Source organism: Saxophila tyrrhenica (assembly GCF_035928015.1).
Source record: "Saxophila tyrrhenica strain CCFEE 5935 chromosome Unknown scaffold_2, whole genome shotgun sequence".
In the NCBI taxonomy this organism is placed as follows: Eukaryota; Fungi; Ascomycota; class Dothideomycetes; order Mycosphaerellales; family Extremaceae; genus Saxophila; species Saxophila tyrrhenica.
Genome location: NW_027041734.1, coordinates 1,358,455 through 1,374,448, shown reverse-complemented (window position 1 = coordinate 1,374,448; position 15,994 = coordinate 1,358,455). Strand labels below are relative to the sequence as shown.

Here is a 15,994-nt window from a genome sequence, read left to right as displayed (position 1 = left end):
GTTGTTGGTACATATAGCCTCGTCGAACAGAGACGGTGGAGCTCTTGCAATGCCCACAGACACTCCAGCTTAAGGCAGATAAGCGAGACCATGTCGCAGAACGCCGAGACAAGCCCTTTGTCTGGCGCCACTGACTTGTCTCGAGATCCTCTCGTGTCGAGCATTGCCGAAAACGAGGGCCTAGCCCTCAGGAAATTGTGCTCACGAAGTTCAAGTGCATCCTTACCTGGTCCGTCAGACATGTTTCAATGTCCATGCCCAAAAACATTCGTCAGCAACGGGAGAAGCATGCCAGCAACACAAACCATCGTGTCTGTAAGACCCGCCGCATCTGTCTTGGTTGCCGTCGGTGCTGTCGAGGCGTACATGTCTGACATGTCCGACATTGGTACAGACGAGTAGCCATTGATCTGACCATTCTCACTCCCGCGGCTGTGTGAGCCTTCCTGCATGGTATGCATCGCCACGTACATAAAGGTGCCGGCGCTGAACAACAACAGAACGCCAGTCGCAAACTCAGCACTCATACTGCGTCCAAGTGCGGCCGAGCTGTAGCCAAGAATATGCGCAGCGCCCCACGTAAGCAGAGCGCCAACTGGTGCCGCCAGAGAAAACACAATCAGGTGAGCTCTGGCGGCGCGTTTGCTGAGCCCTTGTTTTAGTAGAACAGAAGTCAAGCCGAAAGCGGCTGGCGCCTTATGGATCATCAGAGCGAAGAAGATGATGAAGCTCAGACGGCTAGTAGTCGCAGAAGACGCGCCGAGAGCTATACCGTCGGCAATAGCATGGATAACCAGGCCTACAGTCGTCGACGACGGACGTCCGCTCAATCCATGGTGTGTCGTGCTGGAGTCTGTTGGCGGCTCCGGACCGGAAGACGTCCGAGACCGAGTCAGGCTGAATTGGTTCAAGCTGATGTGAAACCGTTGCGGTTGAGAGGGGCCACTGACGTGGCGGGGAAGTGTGTCGACCAGGTACATCAGGATGAAGCCCGTGATTAGAGAGAAGCCCACCCAGGCATGAGGGTTGTATTCTTCGTCGTGGTGCTCGTTGGCCTCATGCTCATTCGAATCTTCCAGATGGTCCGAATTTTCTTGGCCGTCGTCCTGCCTCTTGACCATGCAGTTCAACCCAGCGCCATCCAATCCTAGATCATTTGGCATGGCTGTTGCAGTTTGCCGCCATACGTTGTGCTCCATCGCTCCAGGCATTGGATTCGTGAGGACTGAGGATCGCGTCGCGACACGTATTGATCGCTCGGCATGACTGTGACTGCTCCCACTTGCTTCATACAGCGTTTCTATTCCCTCGGGTATGATCACAATCATAGAGGTGCCCACCAGAACCCCAGTGCCAAGGGCAGTGACCAGTCGCAGTTGGCGGGAGGAAAGGGAGAAGGACAGCGGGAGGATGCCGGCAAGGAAGCAGCTGCAGAGTATTAGAGCGGTTGGAGGACATACAGGGGGCCAGACAGCACGTACGAGACCGCCATTATGAGGCACAGAAAGATCAGGATCACAAGTCCATCGAGCTGCATCTTGAAGAGCGGCTGCTGTTCAAGGCCAGGCGGAGTTCACCGGTCCGCGCGAGAGCCCGTGTTGGCAGCAACGGAACTAACGTATCGTCTCGGTACGTGACATAGTCGCGCGATGTCGTAACTGTTGTGAGAGCTTGGTTATCCGTGATGACAGTTGGAGAGGTTGCAGTTGCAGCCCTTGGTTCTCCCCAGAATTGTCGCAGATCCGGCGAGTTAAGCGGCGGAAGTGGCGTTAAGCTCCATGGACGTTCGGCCCGCTAGCTGGATCCACCTCACAACGCGCTAGGCGTCGCGCTTTACAGCTTTACGCGAACTCCAACAACCGACATCACTACTTCTTGCTACTGGTGCTCGCAACAACCAGCACATCCAACATCTCAGTCGCATAGTCGCCTACTGCAAATCTCCGACGTAACTCCTTTCCAATCGAACAAGGACCTCTAAAATGGACGAGACCGAGCTAGAAGAGAAGATAGCAGAGCAGGTTGGCGAATGGTCGAGCAACTCCAACGAATGCTTCACAATCGAGCTTGTCAGCGGCGACGGCACAGTCACATCTTTCAACCCGGAGTTCACCTATCCTATCTTCGGCGAAGAGGAGGCAATCTTTGGATATCAGGACCTCGAAATCAACCTCTCGTTCGCAGCGCATAACCTCAAATCGCATCTCTCAATCAGCTACGGCACGAAGTTCCCAGCACAAGGCGAAGTGAAGCCGACAGACATTTATGAAGCTCTGCGAGACTTCCTGCCGCCTAAAGCCTTCTCGAATGAAGATGCGACGCAAGCAGTGAAAGACGAAAGCGCCGCGCAATTCAGACCACCTGGGGAGAGGATACATCGGTATGCTAGAGGCGGCCAGTCCTATGAGATATGGTGTGCCAACATGTCAGACCCCGCTGCGAGAGAGCTGCTGCAGAATATGGAAATTCTGATGCCGATGTTCATCGAAGGAGGATCCATGCTGCAGCTGGAACAAGACTGGACCACGCAGCGATGGAAGTTGTTCCTTCTCTACAACATCACGCCCAAACCAGAGGCAGGCCCGGCGTACTCACCGTTCTCACTGGTCGGCTACGGAACGTCATACCGCATCTTCACCTTCCCCGATCGGACAGACTCTGTGGAGTCCGATCTAAACATCTTCGCACCATCTTCGCAGTCGATAGATGACTTCCTCCCACCACCTGACTCCACGGTGGAGAACGATCTCGCGCCGACTGCTCACCCGGACAACATCTGTTCGCCACTTGACCTACCCAGCCGCGAACGCCTTTCACAGTTCCTCATCCTTCCGCCTTTCCAGAAAGAAGGCCACGGTCAGGAACTTTACAATGCCATGTATCGTGCACTGTCAAATCCTTCCAACGTCTGTGAATTCACCGTGGAGGATCCTAACGAGGCTTTCGACGACCTACGGGACCTTTGCGACCTCCTCCATCTCCGTGCTCACGATGAAGAATTTGCCGCGCTTCGCATCAACACCAACCTTCCAGCTGACAAGCTGATGTCCGAAACCGAGCTGCCAACCGACATCATTGTGCCAGTCGCCACCCGAAACGCGATCATGAAGCGTACCAAACTCATGCAACGTCAATTCGACAGACTTGTCGAGATGCACACTCTGTCTGCTATTCCTCCGCTCCACCGCAATCGAAGTCGCGTCACAAGGCGCGAGAAAGCCTCCAACCCGCATGACAAGGCGTACTACATCTGGCGACTGTATGCGAAGCAACGCTTGTTCCTGTTCAACCGCGACCAACTTGCGCAGCTCGAGCGGTCGGAAAGGATTGAGAAGCTGGAGAGCGCTCTTGATGCAGTGCAGACGGCCTATGCGGAGATGATTGAGAAGGTGGAGGAGAGGGAGAAGAAGACTGCAAGGGCTATTGCGAATGGAAACGGGAGTCCAGGCGTAGCGAAGGGTGGCGCAGAAGTGGAAGAGACGCAAGAGACGCCGAGGAAGAAGGAACGAAAGAGGAAGGTTGTGGAGGACGACGAGGATGAAGATGAGGAAGAAGGCACGGCGAAGGTGGTCACGAATGGCCATAAGAAGGCGAGGGTGGACTTGACTTGAACTGCTATTACTATTGTGGGAGGTTTTAGCATGGCGTTGGTGGTGTTGAGAGTCCTTGAACGGGAGGATAGGTATGCCGCGATGGCTCTTAGCCATTGCCATCGGACGGCGTTTCCATACATGACCACTGCGTTGCCCTCGGCGGCGAGGGCGGGTTGCCTAGACCGGAGTGCCTACGATCAGGTCTGCCAAGATGTCCCTTAACTCAGCTCTTCGAAGCGTCGCGTCACATCCCTCTTCACTTTCGCGGGCCACTCCAACATGCATCACATGTACGGTGCTGGCTTATTACCGACACTGATCGGTTTTCCTTGTACGACCAGCTGCACATTGATACCTTGTCAACGATCTTCGGTGCGTCCGTGCGAGTGCGACAGGTACATGTAGGTTTTGGCGTGTCATTTGCGACAGCTCACAAAGAGGACAAAACTCATTTCAATCACCCCTGGACCCGTTCAATGCTTAAGTATGGCCTTTCCTACTCATCCTTCTTTCTTCAGGTTTGCTTTTGTCCTGAATTTACAATGGCGGAGAACCTCTTGACCCTTCCGCCTGTCGTCTTCACTCGCATTGCCTAGTTGACGCCGCCTAGCGACCTGCCTGCCCTTCGGCTGACCTGTCGGGAAGTCAATGACAACGTCCTCGACACGTTTGCAAAGACCCATTTCTCCACCTTTGCAATCTTGGTCCACCATGAAGACAGTCTGAGGACTTTGCTAGCCCTTGCTCGGCATGAACGTATCGCACGCGCAGTGCGAAGGCTCGTCTTCTGCTTCGAGACCATTGTGGCGGACGATCCAGACTACGACACATGCATTTCCAACGGGCCAACAGAGCCTTCGCCGCCGCCGGGCAAGCAGGCTTTGCGCAATCAGAAGCAAGCAGAGGCTCGCCAGAATCGACTTCGCAAGCGAAATCTCGACCTGCAACTCCTCACACAAGCATTCACTGCTTTTGCTGGCGCAGGCAAGAAACTGGAAGTCGAAGTCACTCCGATGGACCGAGGCCCCATGAAGCCGCCGTACAAGCCATGGGGTGCGAAAACGCTCTGGAGTGCTTGCGAGCAGACGCCCTTTGCATTACATGACGATGATCGGGAATGTACATCGCGTTACTTCTAGCTTTAGTCTCGCTTTCGGGCTTGTGTCAAAACTTCGGGACCAGACCATCAAGACAGTGCTAACTCTTTTCTTCCAGTCTTACACGATAGTATTTCGGGCCATCGAGCAGGGCCGTGTGATCGTCGACAAACTGAACGTTTGGCACGGAGGCTTTTCCAACACTCTCGTCGAGCTCAACTGGCGTCACAAGCTCTACAAAGCAATACGCTTTCCTTTCAACAATCTCAAACGTCTCGAGATTGCCTGCGCTTGGGAGGGTTGCGATGCCAGTGAGAACGATGTGAAGTTCGTTGCTGGTCTCCTTCAACACGCACGCTCGCTCCAGGCGCTCGAGATCTACTCTACCCATGACGACGGGCAACCCTGGGGTTGTCATCTCCACAGTGCTGTCTTCGACAGGTACCTACAGCACAATGTCACGACGATGCGATACCTACATGCATATTTCGTGACGATTGATGGACAGACGCTCTGCGAGTTTATCAAACGGAACTCCAATTTTCAGACTCTGCGGCTGAGCTCCGTCAACCTTTACTGTGGTGATGCTGTCGTCCCAATTACCGAGAGTGATGGACGAATTGCCCGCAATCTTCGAGAAGAAGCCATCAAGAAGTATTTTCGGGAGGAGACTGCGCTTGAGGACGTACAAGTCCCACTCTGCGAAGCACGCAATGGAAGGATGCCTAGCTTTCACGGCACAAGGTATTGACCAGTTCTTAAGCACCATGTGATCGAGAGAGGCGATAGGTCATCAAATGCCGAGGCGGGACGATGGAAAGAGTGTCTGTTCAAGTACAGCTGACGGCTCAGCTCCATGTAGTTTTCTTGACTCATCAGTACATGCCTTCTACTTTACATTCACGCAGGTACCAACGTCTCTTTTCGCGGCTTTGCGAGACGTTGACACTCCGCTCCACGAGGTCACGGAAATATCAACACGCTGGAGAGGTGGTGTCGTGTACTCGGAACAACATTTCACAACCCAAAGTCCTGCCTCCGCATCTTCTCTACATACTCAAACTCCACCGGATTGATCAAATACCGCCACACCAACCAGATGCAAAGCAAAACGATCCATAGCAACACCAGCACGATCCCGCATGATAACAAACAGTACATGACTGGGTCTCGATACCATCGCCGAGCATCAACGGGCTGTGCTTCCACCTCTGGTGTCGGCCTGCGATGGACAGCGTCGTTGTCATGCCAGGTACCGGCGGAGCTTAGAGCGCGTGCTGAGCGTTCTTGTATGGACGACTCCGGTGCCGGCGGGTCCTGGAGGTGGTCGATCCAGCTCTCGATTTGTGAGCCTGCGAGCCTGGTTGAATAAGATGGTGGAAAAGAAGAGGCGTGAGACTCTGCGTCGTCGTCGTTGTCCTCGTCTTCGTCGGCGATAACTGCGCCTTCTTCATCGTGTCCAGCGTCGTCTTGACCTTGGTCAGAAGCATCGTCCGTCGCTGTGCCATGCGCTGCTTGAGCTACGGCATGAGCTTGATGGTGTTGTATAGCGCCAGCATTCCCCACAAGCACTCCCGTAGCCACTCGTCGTTGCAGACCTGTCGGAGCGCGTTGTTGTTGGTTGGCGGGTAACGGTACTGCTGCTGGATTTGTTGGCGCAAGTTGTGCTGGTGGTCCTGCCCTACCGTGGCCACCTCCATTGTTCCTCGCCATAACACGAGATAGCGTACTGAGGGTGTCGAAGTGTTTACTTTGATGTTTTGTGCAGGCGTTCGCGGAGGCTTCGGTCGGGTGGAATCTACGATCTCTGCAGAAGGGCATCACGTATTGACGAAGAGGGCTTGCTTACTGAAGAATGTACAATCTGCAGGAAATCGATTGTTGAGTATGATGGTATGTGAGATGGGGTTAGACATGCCAGAGACATTGCAAGCAAGACAACGTAATCGCGGTGCCTTACTGCTGCAAGCTGCGTCGTGCGTCTGAGACACGGACATTCTGGCGGCGAGACATCTTGCTTAGGCCTCTCAGGTGTGCTTGAGCTTCTGCGACCGCCTAACGTGTAAGTCTAGGTGAAGTCCCCTCTCATCTCGTTCAGTACTGCTCGTTGTCTCTGCGATGCCATCCTCTCAAACCGGTCGACGGCCATTGTGAACGTCCCTCTGCCGCCGGTCAACGAGCGGAGATGTTTAAGGTAGCCGACCATTTCCTTCAACGGCACACGTGCAACAATCTGCTTCATGGTGTTGGCATTCCCATTGGTAGAAGCGTCAGCCATTGCGTGCCCGCCAGCGTAAGGGTCAGGTGGAGCGTAGATCTTGGCCACATCAATAGATTGACCTATGTTGCTTGTTTCTTCGTCGGAGCTGAGCGATACGACGGTGCCGCCACGAGCACTTGAGATGTCGTGGACAACCGAACCCATGCTGCTTTCATCGACCGAGATGGTGACGAGCATCACCGGCTCCATCATGACCGCCTCGCTTTGCTTCGCGCTGTTTCTCAGCGCGTGTTGTGTTGCGACACGAGCGGCAGACGAGATGGCAGCCGGCGTTGTGGTTGGGAACAGCTGTGTTGTAGGATCGAAAGTGATGGCTATGTCGCTGGAGTGGACTGGGTAGCTGTAGGCGGGCCCACGTGCAAGAGCGGCAGAAACGCCGTTCTGCATCGCCTGCAGTACAATATGTATTGGGACGTGTTCTGGTAAGCCGGGCTGATCTGGGTCGATTGAGGAGCCGTCGGCATATAGCGTTGGCGTGAGAATAGATAAACGATTGTTTTCTGCCAGATCGATAATGTGCGCGTCCCCAGCACTGGTAGCCTCACCAGAGTGGGGTTTGACAGATGCAGTACAAGCAGCTTTCGAGCTCTTACCACCGACTTCTCGCTCGAAAACTTCGGTGACCTCCTCGCTCAGAGCCGTCGGAGCCTCCCTGTACCCTATCTCGATGCTACCAATTCTGGCTTTGGCTTTCAGATCGCTAATCAAACGATCTCTGGCGATCTCGAGATGCAGCTCACCCATGCCAGAAAGATGCGTTTGGCCACTTTCTTCGTCAACCGTCACGTGGAGGGATGGATCTTCTCGCAGAAGAATGCTCAAGCTCTCTTTGATGTGCTTCTCTTCAGACAGACTGCTCGGCTCTACGCTGACAAAGAATACTGGTGGCGGTACGTCGATCGGTCGTAGCTGCAGACTGTTGATGGGTGCTGGTGGACCGACCTTTGGGTTTGTCCCAAGGTACGATATCAATGTGTCTCCCGTTCTTGCTGCTTTCAAGCCGGGTATGACCCCTATCTGGCCAGCTGGTATCGAATCAACATCAACCGCATCGTTCGCATACATCTTCAATAGCCTCTGAGCCCGCTCAGCAGATTGCAAGTTCGTATTCCAGAGAGCTGAGTTCCGGTTGACGGCTCCAGAATAGACTCTGATGTAGACGAGTACCCCTCGCTTGCTGTCTGCCACCACTTTGAATGCCAGTGCACACGCTTCGAGGTTCTGCAGGGCAAATGTTGCTTTGTCCTTGGACAGTCCCTTGCCACCTTTGGATGTTGACGCTGCGGCTATCGCCACTTTACCAGCAAGTAGTTCAGCGAGCCCGCCTTTCACTTCGCCACCAAAGCTGATCTCTGGATCCGGACGTTCGGCGGGTGACGGAAGTAGATCAACCACAGCGTCCAACACTGGCTGTACGCCAACGTTTCGAAAGCTTGCACCAGCAAAGACCGGGACGACATGTTGTGGGCGACGTAGGGCGCAGATCCGTAAGCTCTCAGTGATGTCCTCCGGGGAGATGGCCAAATGGTCCTCGTCCGCTTCCAAGTAATCTTCGACCATCGCATCGTCGTGCTCTGACAACAGTTCCACAAGAGCGATTCTGGCCTTCTTTATCTCCTCTGCCAGCTCAGAATCCTCAACTTCGAGCTTTTCCAAGCCAGAGACAGTAATGTCCTTGCCATCTCCACCTTCAGCATACCTCAAGCCTCTCAGTCCAACAACATCGCCAATGCCTTGCAGCTTGCCCTCAGCACTCCACCAGGGAATGCCGCAGACGGCCGGCCAGACACCTAGCCTCGAGCCGATCTCCTTAATGGTTTGCCCAAAAGCAGCGCCATCGCGGTCAAGCTTGTTGACGTAGATAGTACGCGGGATGGCGTATGCTGAGGCTTGCGACCAGACTTTCTCAGTCTGCGCTTCTACGCCTGCTACGCCATCGAGAATGCATACTGCGCCATCAAGCACTCGCAAGGAGCGAAGTACCTCAAATGTGAAGTCTGCATGGCCAGGTGTGTCGATGAGATTGATGTTATGAGGAACCAGAGAGCGTTGTCCGGCCGTAGTGTTCGCCGACGAAGGCGGCCAAGAGAAGCTGATAGCCGCAGATTGAATAGTAATGCCTCGCGCTCGCTCGGCGGGCAGGAAGTCTGTCACAGTACTTCCATCGTCGACGTCTCCGATCCGTCTGGTATAGCCGGAGTAGAAGAGAAACCTCTCTGTAGTCGTGGTCTTTCCTGCGTCGATGTGTGCTATGATTCCAACATTTCGAGTGCGATCCAAGGCCTCCTTGGTTTGAGCGGTGGCGAAGTGTCTTCGGACGTACGACAGGCGTATTGTGCGGACGAAGGAATACCGAATCATTCCAGTTAGCCCAAGTTCAAGAACGCCATGCGATGCAACGCTATTCCAGTGGTCGACGAGGGGTGTCCCGGTGTCTTGTTCAAGGTGGCTTATGATATGCAGGGATGTGAGGATCGGGCCGCCACGCCCGCCAGACCTTGTGCGCTTCTTACCAACCCTCGCAAACCGCACGATACCCTCATGCAGCAGTTTGATTGCGCCATGTTCGCCACTACCGCTCGTAGCTGCAAAGACGGCGTCGGTACTATTGATGGGTGCTGAGGCTTGGTAATTTATTCTGGCACATACTCTTGCGAGTCGACACTCCTTATCTAGACCAGACCGCCCGTATCATCAACCAGCAGAAGCCAACTCTTGCCTATCCCGGATCTCGACGACCCACCCCCCTCTTGAACTCTCGCGCCAGTACGCTCAAGAACAACGTCTTCGTTGGAATCGGCTCTGCGGCCTCCAACAGCTTCGAGCGGCACGAACGCAACAGCGTCGCACATGCAAGGCTGGATCACAGGAAGGCGACAACTGGCAAAACGAACTGCGCGTACGCGGAGCTTGGTGCTCGAGTTTGTCGACGCTGGGCGGCGCCACGAACCCCGCGCTGGATCCTATACACTTGGACGTCAAGATGGAGCACAACGACCTCGCCCGTATGCCCTCCCAGTACAGTGGACACGGCAAGGCGAGAGCAGGTCCGAGGCCGGTTATAACGACGCCGTCGTCCAGCAGGAGCAGAGTTCCAACCCTCCCGATTCAGATTCCCACCAACGCAAATGTCTCTGGGAATCTACCGCCTTCGGCGCCGGCGAGCCCGCCGACACCTGCGCCCTCTCCTACCATGGGGACTGCACCCGACTGGTCTTTCGCGTCGCCGCGTGAGGAACTGGGTCATGAAAAGCTCGAAGACGACGCCGCGATCGTGAGCAGTGTTGGCTACAGGCACATGCGCGCAACCTTCGAGAGTGCGGACAATGATGAGCGGCAACGAATGCTTGCCGAGCTTCTCAATATGTGTGATGGCAAGTTGCTGGGATTTGTAGCGAGTTTCGTGGGGCCTCGTCTGAAGAGAGATCCGTTCTCAAGCCTGCCTAATGAGCTGTGCTTGCGAATACTGACCTTCGTTGACGATGCCAAGGCACTGGCTAGGAGTTCGCAAGTCTCCAAGCGCTGGCGAGAGCTAGTCAACGACGACCTTGCGTGGAAGAGGTGCGTAACTTTTGCTTTCGGCTTTCCCTCAAACGAAAATCTGCTAACACCTTGTTCTTTTCCTCCACAGTCTCTGCGAAAGTCACGCATTCCGCAGGCTCTCAGACGAAGCACCTGTATCCCATTCACGTCGAGTTCCAGCAGCACAGAGCTCGAATCAAGAGCACAACTATCCGTATGGCTTGCACAACTCCGCATTGCAAGGACTATCAAGCTCAGCGCCTGACTTGACACGCCGGATAAGTATGAACACTTGTCCAGCTATGTTAGCTGATACACAGTCGCCCCGAGTGACACCATCTTCGACCAACAAGCGGCGACCAAAGGCGATGACTTACCGTTCTCATTTCAAGCAGCGCTACCAAGTCGAAACTGCGTGGCGTACAGGCGGCACAGTGCATCCGAGGCAAATCACCCCTGATCAAGGTGTTGTAACGAGCCTGCATCTCACGCGCAACTACATCATTGTAGCTCTCGACAACGCCAAGATTCATGTCTTCGATCCCGAAGGCCGGCATCTGCGCTGTCTACAAGGCCACGTGATGGGCGTGTGGGCGATGGTCCCACATGGAGACACCCTGGTGTCTGGTGGTTGCGACAGAGATGTACGGGTGTGGGACTTGCAGACAGGCCAGGCTGTCCATATGCTACGAGGGCATACCAGTACCGTGCGGTGTCTGAAGATGTCTGGCTCGAACATTGCTATTTCTGGCTCACGGGACACGACATTACGAATTTGGGATATCAGGAAGGGGATTTGCAGGCATGTCCTGGTGGGACATCAGGCATCGGTCCGTTGTTTGGAAATTCACGGTGATCTGGTGGTATCTGGCTCTTACGACACAACCGCGAGGATATGGTCAATCAGCGAGGGGCGGTGTTTGAGAACTTTGCAAGGCCACTTCAGCCAAATCTACGCTGTGGCATTCGACGGCAAGCGTGTGGCGACAGGTTCACTTGACACTTCTGTCCGTGTCTGGGACCCGAAGGACGGTAGATGCTTGGCCCAGCTGCAAGGCCACACGTCTCTTGTCGGTCAGCTCCAGCTGCGGAACGACACTCTGGTTACGGGCGGTTCCGACGGATCAGTCAGAGTCTGGTCACTTCAGACGTATTCTGCAATTCATCGCCTTGCAGCACACGACAATAGTGTTACCAGTCTGCAGTTCGACGACAGCAGAATCGTTTCTGGTGGTTCGGACGGCAGAGTCAAGGTGTGGGATTTGGATCGCGGCGTCTTGATACGTGAGCTTGGTAGTCCGGCAGAAGCCGTGTGGAGGGTTGTGTTCGAGGAGGAGAAAGCCGTTGTGCTCGCGAGCAGGAATGGAAAAACTGTCATGGAGGTATGTCGAAGGCCGCTCCATCATCCTGCTTTCAGAAGATCGCTTTGCTGACATTCATTTACCAGGTATGGTCTTTCGCCCCACCAGCGGAAGATGATTTCTCCGGATCGTCTCGACCTCACTCTCACACGCTCGCGCATGCCAGCAGCTCCATGTCGATGCCTTCGATTGCTCCTTACCAAGACCCAGCATATGGCGAACGTCCGCAATGGTCTGGGAGTCATCTCCACAAGGAGGAGTCTGCATTGGAGCAGCAGCAGGATGAAATTATGAGCGACGCTTACGATTGGCAAGCAAGGAACGACGACGACGACCCTCAACGAATACAAGAGAACCACTCATGACCGGAAGTGGATGTGATTCAGTAGCAGAGGAGGCATGATTGCAGGAGGCATGACAGCATGATAGAGCCTGTGTTTGGGCATTTTGGGGGGTGTCCGGGCGCACGACATCCATGTCAGTCAATTCGGTTGCGCAGAGCGCGCTCTGGTGGGATTTGTTTGCCCTTCTGTGCATATCTCGTACGGCCTTGCGAGGCCGCTATATCAGGTACCTTGGTTTTTGTATCCTCTTCTTCATCCTCCATGTGACCACTCGCACGTTTCTTTTCTTCGACTTCACCTCATCGCCATCACAATAAAGCATTCACACGTGCCTTTCCATGCAAAGTCAGTATCATCGACACCTACCATATTGACCACTCAACTGCGTACCAGAACTCCTTCGAACATGGAGACAACGCCCCCAGCTGGCAACCAACGCACCAACGACGAAGTGGTGAAGGACGCAACAAAGCTCATCGCCCTGCTCGATAGATACTCCGTCCTCCGCGGTGACACCCTCACCACATGCCCAGATATCACTCCAATTCTGGTGCAGAACACCGAAGAAGCCATGGGCAACATCAAGCCCGGCATTCCCGCAGCGCTGCAGATCTACCCGATCGTGCCGCTGTCCAGTCACCTGGATGAGCTGGATGCTGAGAGGGCCGAGATGTCCAGGATCAGGAGCGGGTTGCGCGTTCTTATGACAAAGGACGAGGTCAAGAGTGCGGCCAAAAAGATCATAATGGACGAGTACGCGCGCTTGATCCAGCCGAAAGATGTCATGGAGAAGTTTGAGAAGAAGGAAACAACAATCATGCTCCTACAGCTGCGGCATGAGCAGGCCAAGGAGAAGGAGCCTAAGATCGAGGAGTTCAGCTTTGAGCTTATTGAAGGGTTGCTGAAGGATGGGAAGGTGTCTCGAGTGTGGACGTACGTTGTTATGTCCTTGTTTGTTCCCGTGGTGCCTTGCTAACACTCTCCTGCGCTAGCTACTGGCTTGAGAAGAACACTTCTTGGGATGGGTTCCTGTCATTCCTCACCAAGGCTTCAGTGAGTGGATTTGCCGAAGCGCGCGGTCACCCAAGAGGATACAGCTTGAAGGACGGGAAATGGTTGTACTCTCTTATGAACGCCCAGTACGTTCAGCAGGGCAACCACCACGACCTGGCCACAACGGAAGACTATCGCGCCATGAGAAGCCACATTGACAGTGGGAAATGGGCGTGCATCCTCATCATGCACGAGCTGGTGTGGCAAGAAGCGAGGGTCAAGCAAGCGATGCCTGTGAAGGATGGACTTGAGCTGGATGGTGTATTTCTAAGTGGATGGGACGAATTCGCCAATGTTAACTTTCATCTCTGAAAAATTGGTCCTGAAGGCTCAAAATGGTTGATTGACAGATGCAAGAACGTGTTGCCGTGTTGCGCCGACTTCTTCTGCTCAACAGTCGAGCTCATACCATGGCCTCTATGCGATCCACGGGACATTCAAGATGTGGACCAGCAGGAGGCGTATACAATTAATCTTGTTATCTCCTTTTCAATACCTTTCTATTCTGTGAATGACCGTGTCTTCGTCTCTATCAATTAAAGTTTCTGCGTCTCTGTTAACGGTCGTGTCTTCATCTCTGTTAATGGACGTCTCTTCGTGTACCACCCTCCCACAAATGCTTAACAAAGGAAATCAGCGGCGCCAAGATCCTCCTGTCTCTCTCGTCCATTGGCCATTCGCAAACTCGCCGGCAGTAGTCACTGGACATCATTAGCGAGGTTCCAACCAAGTACAGCGTATGAGCGTGAACGTACAGGCGATATTTAGCGCCCAGGTCTCACAGGCTCTACGTCATCGTGGTCAGTATCGTCCTCCTGCGGTTCCTTCCTGACAGGTCGTGCCGGCACCGGGGCGCGGCGAGCTTTTCGCTCGTGCATAGGCCCTGGCGGTGCTCTGCGCGCGATAGGCATCCCGGGGGTTGGCTCGTTGATGAGACAATGGAAAGGAGGCGATGTTGGCCGGCTCACCTTTTCGAAGTGGATCGGCTCTGCCTGGCGTTTCCTTTCGTCCCGAACTTTCTCCTTGAGGCCGCTTAGCTTGTGTTCTCGCCGCATCTGCAGAAGTCCCAAACGCTCTTCCTCTTCGTGCTTCCGCAAAAGAGGGTTATTGCCTTCCACGTCGCGGAGTTGGGCTTGAGATATGGTGTAGCCTTGATCTTGCACCGTTGATCTCTCCCGTGTCATTGCGTGCGCTCTCTTTCGATCCAGACTGCGCATCTTCGCATCCTTGCGGGAGAAGCGCTCCTCGTCGTCGCAGTTGTCGTCGTTGTCGCCGGGTTCACGCATGGCAGAAGTCCCTAGATGGGCTGCGGTCTTGAACATCCCGGAATGGGACTGGTAGCTGGAAGGTCTGCCGGTATGTTGCATGGTCATGCGGTCTTTGTGGGAGAGTCGAAGAGGCGCGGTGTCTTGCTGGTTGGCCTCCATTGGACTGTCTGTCGGATCCTGTAGGCACGACGAGTGTTCTTCGGCCTGGTCGGTGGTACTGCCTGGCGAGAAGTGTTCGGGGGATGCCATCGCTTTAGTAATGAATGAATACCAAGTGTTTGAGAATGCAATCAATGAAGTTCTGGCGCAGTGGGTTTGGTTGGTGGTAAGATTACATTTGAGAGAAGAGTAATGAAGAACATGTATCTTTACAGCGTCCGAAGCAACTCCATCGCCATGCCTGAAGAACTCTAATGAGGTGGTTGTTTCCTGGAACAGAACTCTAGTGGTCGAAGAGCAGTTTCCTGGTAAGCTGCAACAGATAGGTCAGTCTTGCCATTGCGAGTATAATGATTGGGGTTGCACTTACTGCCCAACCTCCTGCTATCCCTCCAACGATGCTGCCCGATATGAGCATAGGTTTCACACCTCTTGTGCTCTTGAAGATCATCCCGCTGATGCCACCCGCTGCCACGCTATTGAACGAATCATGCTTCCCCCGATAGTATCCTATTGTGCTATTGATGCCGTTGTACATCATTGCGACCACTCCTGCGGAGTTTCCCAAGAACGGCCCTCTTCGTGTGATGGCGTTGAGCGCAGAGTTGAGTCGCAGTTTAGGGGGTGCCGTTGGCGGTAACCGGTTCAGCCCTTCCACCAAGCCCCATGCTCCCCCTGCCGCCAGCGCGGATAGATATGTTACGCCTGTTCCATAGCACAGATCATCCGACCATCCTCGTGATGGTAATACCGATCGGCCGCCTGGCAGGTCTGAGAGTGCTGAGTCGTCGAGGGAGAGGTAGTCGAGAGTGTCGCGGTCGAGGCCTGCTAGAGGGTGGAGCGCTGCTGGGTCGAAGGACCCCGGGTTCATGAAGGAGCCGACATCGTCGCCTGAGACGTTGTTGAACTGCACTGGGCCTGCTGGGTCGTGGATGGTCTCAGAGTCGGATGGCAAGGGCGTCTGCTGCCGCGAGGACTTCCCCGAAAAAGCGTCCCACACCCCCATTGCTATATGTCGCGATCGCGGTGATGAATGGAAGACTTCGTGATGGCGGGACGATCTGACTGATGGCGTCGGCGTGGCATAGAAAATAGTTCTGGCGATATGACCTCGCGGTCCTGCCGATTCGGGACTAGTCTTTCCCGAAGGCTTGGCGACACCGACTTCACGTTCACTTTCAACCTTACTCGCTTCTTTCTCGGATATCAATTTTGTCTATTTCTCGAGCAGATCTCTGCAACGGTTGTCCAGAGATCGGAACGAGCAATGACATGGAGTCTGTGCCTACAAGAGTCACAACGTAAGGACTTCGCTG

At 54.3% G+C, this 15,994-nt stretch overlaps 8 protein-coding genes across 8 annotated transcripts; 4 read left to right on the top strand and 4 right to left on the bottom strand.

Annotated features, from left to right (window-relative positions):
• Positions 1-245: 245 nt before the first annotated feature.
• LTR77_001654 (uncharacterized protein) lies at positions 246-1,492 on the bottom strand (the record flags this gene model as incomplete). The annotated part of the gene is made up of 2 exons (XM_064798915.1): positions 246-1,428; positions 1,461-1,492. The coding sequence occupies 2 exons, from the start codon at positions 1,490-1,492 to the stop codon at positions 246-248; spliced, it is 1,215 nt and encodes a 404-aa protein (XP_064663242.1).
• Positions 1,493-1,982: 490 nt separating this feature from the next.
• HAT1 (histone acetyltransferase 1) lies at positions 1,983-3,611 on the top strand (the record flags this gene model as incomplete). The annotated part of the gene is made up of 1 exon (XM_064798914.1): positions 1,983-3,611. One exon carries the CDS (start codon positions 1,983-1,985, stop codon positions 3,609-3,611), a length of 1,629 nt encoding a protein of 542 aa, XP_064663241.1.
• A 261-nt stretch (positions 3,612-3,872) lies between these two features.
• On the top strand, positions 3,873-5,441 carry LTR77_001652 (uncharacterized protein; the record flags this gene model as incomplete). Its single annotated transcript, XM_064798913.1, has 3 exons — positions 3,873-3,883; positions 4,204-4,712; positions 4,822-5,441. 3 exons carry the CDS (start codon positions 3,873-3,875, stop codon positions 5,439-5,441), a joined length of 1,140 nt encoding a protein of 379 aa, XP_064663240.1.
• Positions 5,442-5,707: 266 nt separating this feature from the next.
• On the bottom strand, positions 5,708-6,403 carry LTR77_001651 (uncharacterized protein; the record flags this gene model as incomplete). The annotated part of the gene is made up of 1 exon (XM_064798912.1): positions 5,708-6,403. One exon carries the CDS (start codon positions 6,401-6,403, stop codon positions 5,708-5,710), a length of 696 nt encoding a protein of 231 aa, XP_064663239.1.
• Positions 6,404-6,758: 355 nt separating this feature from the next.
• Positions 6,759-9,823, bottom strand: MEF2 (Ribosome-releasing factor 2, mitochondrial; the record flags this gene model as incomplete). The annotated part of the gene is given in 2 exon segments (XM_064798911.1): positions 6,759-9,643; positions 9,655-9,823. The coding sequence occupies 2 exon segments, from the start codon at positions 9,821-9,823 to the stop codon at positions 6,759-6,761; spliced, it is 3,054 nt and encodes a 1,017-aa protein (XP_064663238.1).
• A 131-nt stretch (positions 9,824-9,954) lies between these two features.
• LTR77_001649 (uncharacterized protein) lies at positions 9,955-12,219 on the top strand (the record flags this gene model as incomplete). Its single annotated transcript, XM_064798910.1, has 3 exons — positions 9,955-10,532; positions 10,603-11,875; positions 11,941-12,219. 3 exons carry the CDS (start codon positions 9,955-9,957, stop codon positions 12,217-12,219), a joined length of 2,130 nt encoding a protein of 709 aa, XP_064663237.1.
• A 385-nt stretch (positions 12,220-12,604) lies between these two features.
• On the top strand, positions 12,605-13,563 carry LTR77_001648 (uncharacterized protein; the record flags this gene model as incomplete). The annotated part of the gene is made up of 2 exons (XM_064798909.1): positions 12,605-13,131; positions 13,191-13,563. The coding sequence occupies 2 exons, from the start codon at positions 12,605-12,607 to the stop codon at positions 13,561-13,563; spliced, it is 900 nt and encodes a 299-aa protein (XP_064663236.1).
• A 452-nt stretch (positions 13,564-14,015) lies between these two features.
• TIM23 (Mitochondrial import inner membrane translocase subunit tim23) lies at positions 14,016-15,684 on the bottom strand (the record flags this gene model as incomplete). Its single annotated transcript, XM_064798908.1, has 2 exons — positions 14,016-14,696; positions 15,049-15,684. 2 exons carry the CDS (start codon positions 15,682-15,684, stop codon positions 14,016-14,018), a joined length of 1,317 nt encoding a protein of 438 aa, XP_064663235.1.
• Positions 15,685-15,994: the final 310 nt, after the last annotated feature.